Source organism: Stegastes partitus, unplaced genomic scaffold, assembly GCF_000690725.1.
Source record: "Stegastes partitus isolate 25-593 unplaced genomic scaffold, Stegastes_partitus-1.0.2 Scaffold1438, whole genome shotgun sequence".
NCBI lineage: Eukaryota > Metazoa > Chordata > Actinopteri > Pomacentridae > Stegastes > Stegastes partitus.
Genome location: NW_007579169.1, coordinates 52,189 through 62,787, shown reverse-complemented (window position 1 = coordinate 62,787; position 10,599 = coordinate 52,189). Strand labels below are relative to the sequence as shown.

Genomic DNA, 10,599 nt, shown 5'->3' with positions numbered 1-10,599 from the left:
ATCATATTCCCCCTAATACTTTGAATTTTACGATTCTGTTAGACGTTTAATTGCAAGAATAAGAAACATTTTACAGCGAAGCCATCTGACAAACTGACAATGATATTAGTATTAATGCAATATTTGGCTTTAGTTTTGGGAAGTTTGATGGCACCGGGCCATCTTGGCAGAATCGAGCCTGATGTATGCGTGTGTTAAGCCACCATCTGACTTCCAGCCGCCCTGGACCCCATACCACCCCCTGCAGTCCTGCTGGCACCCTCCTCCAATCCTGTTCCAGAGTTTTTATCATCAAGGCTAATTTCTGCCTGTAATCTGATTAGGGCTCTGAGCTGCTTTAGCACCCTGCTGTGCTGTCTCTCTCTCTCTCTCTCTCTCTCTCTCTCTCTCTGCTCTGTTTTGCGCACACACACGCGCACACACACACACTGTCATACACACCAACACACACTTTACTGTACTACTGCCAGTCTGTGTCGGCTGCGGCTCGCTTTGTGGCCGAGGCTCTGCTGGAGCTGTGTGTCTTTTTGTGTGTGTGTGTGGTCGTGAAGCCACCTCCATCCCTGCCGGTCGGCTCGCCGGGTCTTCACTGCTGTTTCTCCTGCTGTCCACCATCACCATCACCACCAGCGCTGCGACCAGAGGGCAGTCTAGCAGCAGGGCTTCCTTCTGTTCTGCTTCCTAAACATGTTTCGAAACCCATGGATCTCTAGTTACCATGTGAATCATGTGCAACCAACCTGTGGCCAAGGTAAGGCCTGTGGAAGAGGAGCGCTTGGTCTGGTTTTGTGGCCGCTAGACTAGTTTGTAGGACTTGGAATGCAGTTTATCACACATGTGGTGGCAGTCAGTGATACAGTAAACAGGAGAATTCAGTTTTTCCTAGTTGAGTCGTTATTTTGCTTCTATTCGCTCAGTTGGATGGAATAAAATGAGGATTCATAACGTGTAAGAGTTCCTCATCCTTGTTTGTTTTTGGATGTTAAAAACAGCTACAGAAGATTTACATATGTAATGTTTGCATATAAATTTCTTACATTGATTTAAGTCTTTTAGCACTTAATATTCAACAGCTGCAGTGCTATCTCTTGAGTCTTTCCCACCCTCCTGACATTTTACCCAGTAAATGCACTCTGCATGGAATACAAACATCACAAGGTGTATCATTGGATTGTGTGGAAGGCAAAGGCCCAGCTCAGTCAGGGAGTCTATTTTGCACCTCTGAATATTTATAGAAAATCCGTCTCCTCACCACGCTCACTTTGGGACCGTCAGCAGCCTAAGCTGCTCTCTGGCACTGCCAGGTTTGAGCCTTGTGCTGCTTGTTTTGTTGACAACCTGCAGGCGTTTCCAAGGAAAGCCAGACTGACATCAGTACAAGGGGCTTTCCACCGGAGGAAGTCTGTTTGTGAAGTCACAGACAGCCACATGCAGCTCCACAAGATTCCCAGTGGCTGTAAACATGTTGAATGTTAGTGGATTGGAGAGGAAATAATGCTAGAGGTGATGGAATTTATTGACGGAAGATAGAGTGTCAAAGTTGTCGGAGACATTTTTAATCTCGGATCAGTGTTTTATATCCAGAGGAGAGTACATGATGGAGACATTTATTCAGCTGCAGTTATAAAATCAGTCCCAGCTTTCTGGCCTTGCTGATTTCTAGCTTTGGCTTAATGTTCTTAATGTCTGAAGTCAAAACATGGCCTTGGGTTTCATCCTGTCACAAGCTCGTGGGAAGCCCTTGAACCTGACCAACATCACACCTTTTCACATCCACACTTTCTGTCGTGCAAAAGCCTCCACTGTGTTGCCACACGGTCGCTGGAGGCCAAAATAAGTCTGAGGTGTTCTGGAGGCGTCTGGAGCAGCAACATGATCTGTCTCCTATACTGGGATACAACTTTACAACAGGCTGCTGTTGCTGTGACATGAGAGTGAGGAGGTCATCTCTCAACTGGGGATTGATTGTGAACTTTCGGGAGTTTTTGACAGGTGACACACGGGAAGGTCAGAAATTTCTTCTCAGAATTGAAGCCCACATCGTCGGTGTTTTACTATGAAAGAACAAAAGCAGTTTCTGTGGAGTAACTTCTTATTATAAAGCTTTATTCTACTCAGTTCTGTTTTTATGTTGAAATACCATCATGATGTAGCATTTGCGAACACAAAAGTGGCAAAAATGGAAAATCTGAAAGGTGGTGAAAGCAGCCAGGAGCGCTTTGTCGAGGCTGCAGCAACAGACAAAATGTTCCTGTTTACATTTTGTCCCCAGCTAAGCATGATACAAGCTATTAGGGTTATCAAGACATGGAACATGTTCTGGTCCTGGTAATCACTTAAAATTGTTTTTCTAAACGTTTCTTCACGTACCTTTTGCACGCTGCTGTTATGGTGATGTTACACCGTGCATCATCTGACATTGCCATTCAGCTGTTTTTGTTTTGTATTTTATTAAATGACTGACAAAATGACATAAAGTTGCAGACTGTTGTCAGAGTTTTGCAAATCATTTTTTAATATTTTCCTTCCCACGCTTTGCCATGATTATCTTAACTGGATTACTCCGGTGATGAAGTGAATCCATGTCATAACCAGTTTAAGTTTAAAGTCAAGTGTTCAAGTAAAGAATTGCTATGACATACAGTAATTAAATTAATCTATGTGGCCTTTTCAGTTTCAGGTCCAGTATTGATCTGATCAGGGATGAGACAAATAGGGTCTATTATTATTCTTAACATCATACCACAGTAGTCACAGGGGTATTAGATGATGGCGATTATTAAAGGATGAAACATTATGTTGAAATATTCATTGGAAAAGTTTAGATATTTATTGTGGGGAAATAAATCAACTAATACTAGCCCATGAATAAATAATTGTTAGGTAGTACATCCCCGGACTAACCCTCTCTCACAGTTGGTTAAATGTAACAAAGCATAAGATAATTTTAATTTAAATGTTTTAATAATCAAACTCAATCGCTGTAAAATGCTAAATAGTTTAAAGAGCCTGTTTTAAATGGACACATTAATGGAAGTCACACCACTAAATTCAGGCTTTTAGCAGTTTTGTGCAGACTTAAAGGGTCATGATGAAACTATCAAGGTCCTGCATTAGTAGATCGAGTTGGTGTCAAATCTACAAACCCCTGACAGTTATTTGTCCAGACTTTTAAGTCAAATTCAACCTAAAAAGAAGCATATAAGGCTGTAAAATACATTCTAAGAAGTTGTTTATGCATGTTTAGATTTACAAGCGTACTGATGGCAGTGTGAAAAACTTGGATTTAGACTTCTGGGGTTTTGCAGGATGGGAATTTCTGTATCATTCTTCTTCGGACTCTGGGCTGGGCTCCTTGTGGGCAGCATCCCACAATTCTTTTCATTCTTTTCAGTTCAAGACATGTATGGCTGAATCAATCCAATGTTAGTGTTTGGTTTTGTGTAGTGTAGACAAATGTTTTTGAGCAGAGGCAGGTTGAGCTTGTGCACACAGGTACAGCAAGGGGGTGGGTGGAGAAAGAGGTACTGACTTCATAGCTCTGCACATTCTAGAGAGAACAACAGTCAAAACGAAGCCGTTTGATTTAAGAGGAATGGATTAGGTTTGTTGAGGAAATCCCTAAGTTTGTAATTTTCATGCACAGAGACGAGTTTCTAGAGTTAATGACCTGAGAGGGAATTTATTAGACATTTATTAAACTTTGGAAGACTACGGCTGAGTTACATCGTTCATGTTACAACATAATGCACCAGAAACACTTGTTTGCACACATTTGGTTGACCATCATAATGACGTGCTGGACGGCATCGCACTAGATTTTTGGAAAAACTGTACATGGAAAATTGCAGTGGACTGCACTTTTTCATACTTACACTGTGAAAGTGGCTGCTCATCTACTGTACAAAGGTGAAGTTAATGCTGCTCCAGAAAAAGTTTTTTATTGTGCATGTTGTGCAGTCGTACACAAGACCGAATTCTGTCTTAACAGCTGTATTATGTTTAGTTGTGTCATTGATGTTTGGATAAAGCAGATGTAATTATATTATTAAGAGCTATTGTGCCTTTATTTTGAAAAGGATAACACCCTCAAACACTCAAAATCTCCACATAGAGATACTTACCAGAGATAAGAGACACTTAAACTGACAAGTGCTGTGTGGACGTCTCTGTTATTGAAGTTTTGTCTTGTCTCTGTTCTCAGGATTCGGATCTAAAGCTGCCACCAAACTTTGCAGCTCAACCTCGTTGCCAACAGACGCCTTAAGGTGAGCAAAGAAAAGAAAGAGTCTCTTGGTAGAGATGTTAGAGATATATATAATTTAATCCTATCTCACCAGGCAGCAGACACAAAGCACACAAAGCATTTATATTACTCTCGTTTTGCTTTGTCATCAAAATATACATATGTAAGCAGACAGATTTACAAGAGTGCATTAGCTTATCGTGCTTAGTAAGCACTAAAAGCTGGAGATGCTTGGAACAGCTTATGCTAAGACACTTTTTTGTTCACATGGCATTAAAGCTATAATACCTCCCTCAGGACCACTGCGCACCAAGCCCCATGTTGCATTAGTTTACAAGGTTTCTTCAGGTTGTTTTAGCATTAGAGCCAAAGAGCTGCAACAGAGTAATAATAACATCACATTTATAGATGGTATAAGACTAAATAATGTATATTTAATCCTTAAAATACAATATAATATCGTAGCATTAAGCTTACCTCAAGTTGAAGGTCAACATTTTTTTTAACTGGCTCCCCTTTACATGTTTTGTGGGAAGCCTGTAGAGAGTGAAGATGGGTGAACTTGATGGTCAGTTGGAGGAGAGTCAGGATTTGACGACCCAGTTCTTAAGTTAGATCTTGATGGAGGTGACACCAGCTGATTCTTCGCCTTTACCTTCCACAGCCTCTTTAAGAGAAGTCAATTAAGGTAGAGTTGTTAAGATCTTGTTGGCTATCCGAATGAGATTTAGGCTACATCAGGTTTTCCATTCCTTCCTTTCAATGTCACTGCTTTACACCACTTTTGTCACTGAACAGAATAAAATAAAGACTAACTCCTCCTCCTCCTATGATTAATATTTGTTTTTGCAGAGAAGTAAAGCTGTTCTATGCTTTGTTTTAAGTATAGTTCATGCTAGTTGTAAGAAGGGCTGTACCGAAGAAAATCACCTAAATCGTACCTGCTCTTTAATAAGTCAAATGTTCGTGGGCAAAAATAATGTGTACATTATCACTAGATCAACTGCATCAGCTACAGTGTGCTGAGTACACTCTACCTACTAGTCTTATTAACTTGAATATATTAAAAATCAACATAAAAAGCTAGAATTTGCAATGCATTAAATCATTTTAACCTGTTTTTTTTAATATACTGAAATGATGAACAGCAGACTCAGAACAGACCAGCATGCACTTTCCATATTTATGATTTCCGAAAACGTTTTTGAACCGAGTACATAAAATATTAAGGAATATATTGTAGACAAGTTAGCCTTCCGTTTTTAGAATAATGCACTGTGTTGGTTAGTGTACTGTGATATGCAATATGCTGCTTTAAAAAGTTTACATTTGACTCTTATAACCTCAACAAAAAGTAGCCAAACCAATGAGTTCTTTGACCTGGTGTCAATTAGTTTGGAGTAAATGTTCCATAAATGTTAAATAAGTTAGACCTAACATTCTCCATCAGGTTGTTTGAGCTCAAAGTTGTGGAAAGGCGTTGGTGTTCACAGGTTCTGTATACGGATCAACCGGAGCTACATAAATTCCTGTGAGAGCCGTCATGATCTTGGATGTGTTTGCAAAGTTCCTCCTTCTGTTTTGTCTCGTCCAGAAATTTGCCTTGAGTGCACTGAAAAATGGCAGCTTTTGCGGTAGATTTCAGAGGGACCACACTGTGTGTACCAGAAAGTTAGAAAAACGATTTAGCTAACAGGTTATTCAGTTGTTTGACCACGTTGACAGTCGAATCGTGTAAATGTGTAATTATTAAATACACTAGTTTAGCTGGTTTAACACATTTTAGCTGCGTATCATACAGAGGACACGCATAATGTAGTGGATCATTGGTCCTGTAACAAAATATTTCACCAACAGGCTTCACATGTGGCATGTTGACCTTCCCACTTATTTCTCTCTATGTTTTATAAATTCTATTTTAGTGACAAAAATGCTCAAAGTCAATATTCCATAGAACTGGTCGCTAAAAACTGATAGCCTCTGATGTGTCTCTCTCTTGTATGGCTGCGCTGAAGCTTCAATGCATATGTAATGAGAAGCATTTCCTCGCATTGAACACCAGGAGACACAGTCCAGATGTTCTATAGACTTACGGACATGAGGAAAAACTGTACTTCTTAAACTTATATTTCTGGAAGGCTTCTGTCGTGTCCCGTCCCGTCCCCCCTCCCAATAACACCAATGGTTGGGACCAATAGGAATTTGAATGGATGAGAGCAAACAGACCAACCAGTCGGCCAGTCAGCCCTGGACACTACAGCCCTAGTAATAAATCACAATGTAATAGATATCATGTTGATTGCAGGTTTGTGACTCTGTCTTCATTCAGTTTTCAGAGTGACTTCTCCTTGAATGACAAGACCACCTTGGTCAAGAGTGTTTCAGATACAGATGCCAAACTTCTGGTCGTCCTTCCTAAAGGTGTGCATCAGTTCCAAGCTCTTGCAATAGCACAGAATAAAACAAATAATTGCCATTTTTATGACTATTTGTTTCAATTTCTGTGCATGCTTTTAGTTTCAGAGTTGAAGAAATACTTTGAGGGAACTGTCACAAAAGATTCAGGAATGAACAGGTACGTTCAGGACGCTGTATTTCGGTATAAACATGTCGAAACATTCTCAGAAAGACTCACTTGGCTTAACCGTTCCTGACCGTTACCCTCTGCCTTTTGCCTCTGGTAGAAAGGAGAGGATAGCCCGACGTCTGGAGGGAATTGAAAGTGACGCACCACCCGCACTGGTGCCCGGTGGTTTGGTCGCTAACAGGATGCTGGAGGAGGATCCTCCGCGGTACACCCGCGCCTCAGACCCCTGTGAGCCTTGTGTGATGGGTAAGCATGGCACGATGCACTGCAGAAAATATATGATGCTGGCTTCAGTGGACTTGGAATGACATTATTTGACAAAAAAACAGTAATTTGTGTTTGTCATTGAATATTTGTGAACTTTTCATCGTTTTACTGTTTGTCATTTTACTTTTACTGTGATACCAACATCCTTTGAGCACTGCAGCACTACTGGTTCATCCAGTGGAGCTGCAAGTTGTTGCATGTTGTTGCATTTTGCAAGAAGGGAATTCAACAAGTCGTGTGAATGTCAGTGATGTGTTTTGTTTAGAATAATGTCACATTTGTGTTGTGTGCATCCATATTTGTTTGCTTTTTCTTGCACTTTTGACTTTATTTCGTGCCAGGTCAGATATACCAGAGCTTTTAAACACAGTCCAGTCGTAATTGTGACTTGGATTAGAAATTGACGTGAAGGTAGCATAATTCTTGATGTTCAGTGAATGCTGCTGATGAGTAATGGAGTATTTCCCTGTTTACCACAGTGAGGCGCTACAGTCGAGAGGAGCTGGAGGCACCACAGAAGCAGGTGTCGTCTCCAGACAGGTCATCTCAGGCCAAAGGTGGTGTTGGCGGCAGCCGTGCAGAGCCAGTGTTGGTGTATGTTGACCCAGTGACATTAACCACCTCGTCGACACCCACATCTGGCCCTTCAGAATCCACCAGCCTCAGCTCGAAGGCCGAACGCATCGCCCGCTACAAAGCTGAGCGCCGTCGCCAGTTGTCAGAGCGTTATGGCATCCTGCTTGATCAGGAAGTGGACATCGATTACACGCCACGCTACCGTTCCAGGCGTGATCCGGACGCCTCTGACCGACAAACCGCTGCCAGGCCAGAGAGGTCGGAAGCAGAAGCACCAGGACAGGAGCCCAGGGTGCCGTATCGCTCTGGAGTGGGTAGGGTTTACATGAGGACTCACCCAGACACTGCACCTGATAGCACAACAGGCCCCGCCCACTCAAATCAAGCTCCTCCCTCCACTCATGAAAGATCGAGTAGATTTTCGGAGCGGGAAAGAGCGATGAACATGGAGAATTATCGGCGTAGGGGAGCTCAAGAGCGCTCAGTCGCCTCTAGAAGCAGGACACAAGAGCAGCATCCGCCACAGCCCCAACAACAACAACAACAACATCACCACCAGGATGCTGCCCACAAGGAGCCCAGCCCAGCCTCCAGCAGGGACTACAGCATCGCAGCAGTGCCCAGCTCTCCTCGCACCGCCCGCCGAGCATCACTACCATCCACTCGCTACGGCATCTCACCTGGGGATTTATTCATCGAGCAGCAGGCCCAGAGCATCCTCAACAGGCAGGGGTAAGTTCATAAAACTGAGTTACAGCAATCATAAAATACATAAAGTCAAGTTGTAGTTCTGCATCAAGAGCTTTAGGAGAAAAATATCACTAAAGTCAAAACATAAATACTGAGCATTTGACAAACTTTATAACACATTGTGAAAAATCGGATATTGTGGAATTATTGCTGAATAATGACAATACAGTACTATTATGTTCCAAAACAAAATCTGATTTTAGGCATAATGTCTCATAAAAACACACAAATAAAATCTGAAATACACCGTTAATGCCTGACAGGACAGTAGAATCAGAAATGTACTTTTGGTTATTTGCTTGTTGTGGTGCGGTTCGAACTTTAAACACACTTTAGTTCTTGTCAAAGTATTGAAATTCTGCATATAAACATGCAACATGCGTCTATTTTAGTATTTTATTAATAGTTCTTCCAATTTCACTTCGGTTTTAGTGTATGCACCTACAGATACTTTTGATATTGAATCAGGAGATCATAGCATGAAGAGTCTGGTATATTTTTAGACTGCATGTAGTGTCAGGGAGTTTAAGCAAGATGAGTCCCTTACCTTACCTGACAGTATTTGTTCTGATCCACTGGCTGTAATACGTTCTTTTAGAAGCATATTTTCAATTTTTTTTTGCTTGCAAAATTTGTGGCTACATTATTGATTGTGAAACTCCAACAGGATTTGTGTGCAGAAACTCAAATGAGTAAAATGTTTAACTTTCTGAACCCCCAGTAATATGCCTTTTAAACCTCCCAGTGGATTGTGATGGCTTCAGATGCTTAATGAACAAAGTAAAAGTATTTATATTTTAGCTTTCCCGCTCGACTTCATGAATCTGTGCAGTTTGGACCATCCACTGGCTGGTTCATAGCTAGCCAGCTAGTTCTTCCACTCTGCCAGTGCAGGGATCTTTCTAGACTGTGGGTCCAGCTCTGTCATGCTTGTCCTGCTCCAGTTTCACATAGAAATGAGCTCTGGGGAGCTCATCAGGGGAAGGTTGTGGGGTGAGGGGGGAGATTGCAGGGTTGGCTTTTGGAGTGGGTATGATTTCCCTGCTTGCCCTAAGAGGTAAACCTGATTTACCAGCAGCTTGGTTCATTAGCTTAGTGCTTGTCACTGTCTATTATAAACTGGAACATGCTACCACAAAAGGAATACAAATTGTAATACTTTTCAAGTACCTTAGATGAAGAAGAATTTGACTTGATGACGCTGAGGCAGAGATATTACTATGAGCTGGAACTATATTTATGAAAGTTGTGATGTAACTCTGCAGCAGTCGAAAAGGCTTTTATATTACATCAACACATCAAGTTGCACAACACAACCATTTTTAAATCTCTGACTCACAAGCACCAAAAGTAGTTGTGATTACGGTAAATGGTCCAGCTGCTCAGTGCTCCTAAAAAAAAAATGATCCGAAGTTTCCCTCGAGGTTTGACACTGTCACCACATCATCCTGTAGCCTGGCCGCCCTGTCAAAGAGCGACTGGTCTCTCAACACAGACTCAGAGAGTGACACTCAGACAGACTTCAGCTGGCCTTCCAGGTACCGTCCACTCGGGTTGTCATGAGTGTTAAGACCCACCAAACACCCGCTGTCCACCTGGTACATGTGATTTTAACTGGCAGCATTTAGATACTCACTAAAGTACTTGTAAACTCTGCATTTATGTGCAGTCTTGTCTTTTTCTCAGGGCAAAAATGGATTTAAAATAATAATAAAACAATGTTGTAGATCCTGCAAACCCTGAATATTTTAAAACTTGCATACGGTAACCTTTTTAATCCTGCTGGGAAGAATGCAGAGCGGGAACTTTTAGAAACATGTTCCTGGTGGACAAGCAGCTAACTCTTCCCTCCAGATCAACTGTATAACTATTTCTTATCATGCTTCATAAAATAATGTTTCCCTTATTGATTAGTGTCCCATTTAACAGTTATTTGGTGTTTCCACTTTTCAACTGACAAACTTCCATTTCTAACTTAGTCTCATCATTTAACATTTTCCATTTAAAGATTTACCAGGCATAAAAACTAATTTTTATAGTTTTTTCTGCAACTTGGCAGTTTCATATTATAAGTTTCCTTTTTTCATCCATGCATAGTGTCACTACGTTTTGCTATAGTGACACTCATTTGTGGTAGAAATGTTAATGAACGATGAAAACTACTGGTGTTGCA

General features: G+C 41.4%; 1 protein-coding gene across 8 annotated transcripts in view; it reads left to right on the top strand.

Moving 5' to 3' along the window:
* Positions 1-572: 572 nt before the first annotated feature.
* svilb (supervillin b) overlaps positions 573-10,599 on the top strand; it is a 48,199-nt gene continuing 38,172 nt past the window's right edge. For 4 of the 8 annotated variants that reach the window (XM_008299616.1, XM_008299613.1, XM_008299615.1 and 1 more), the window contains exons 1-7: positions 573-751; positions 4,205-4,268; positions 6,576-6,667; positions 6,764-6,821; positions 6,931-7,079; positions 7,580-8,408; positions 9,881-9,964. In XM_008299616.1, the coding sequence (XP_008297838.1) occupies positions 688-751; positions 4,205-4,268; positions 6,576-6,667; positions 6,764-6,821; positions 6,931-7,079; positions 7,580-8,408; positions 9,881-9,964 (1,340 nt within the window). In that variant the 5' untranslated portion in view covers positions 573-687. The remainder of the gene's footprint in view (positions 752-4,204; positions 4,269-6,575; positions 6,668-6,763; positions 6,822-6,930; positions 7,080-7,579; positions 8,409-9,880; positions 9,965-10,599) is intronic. The other 4 variants (XM_008299619.1, XM_008299614.1, XM_008299618.1 and 1 more) reach the window with 2 other exon arrangements.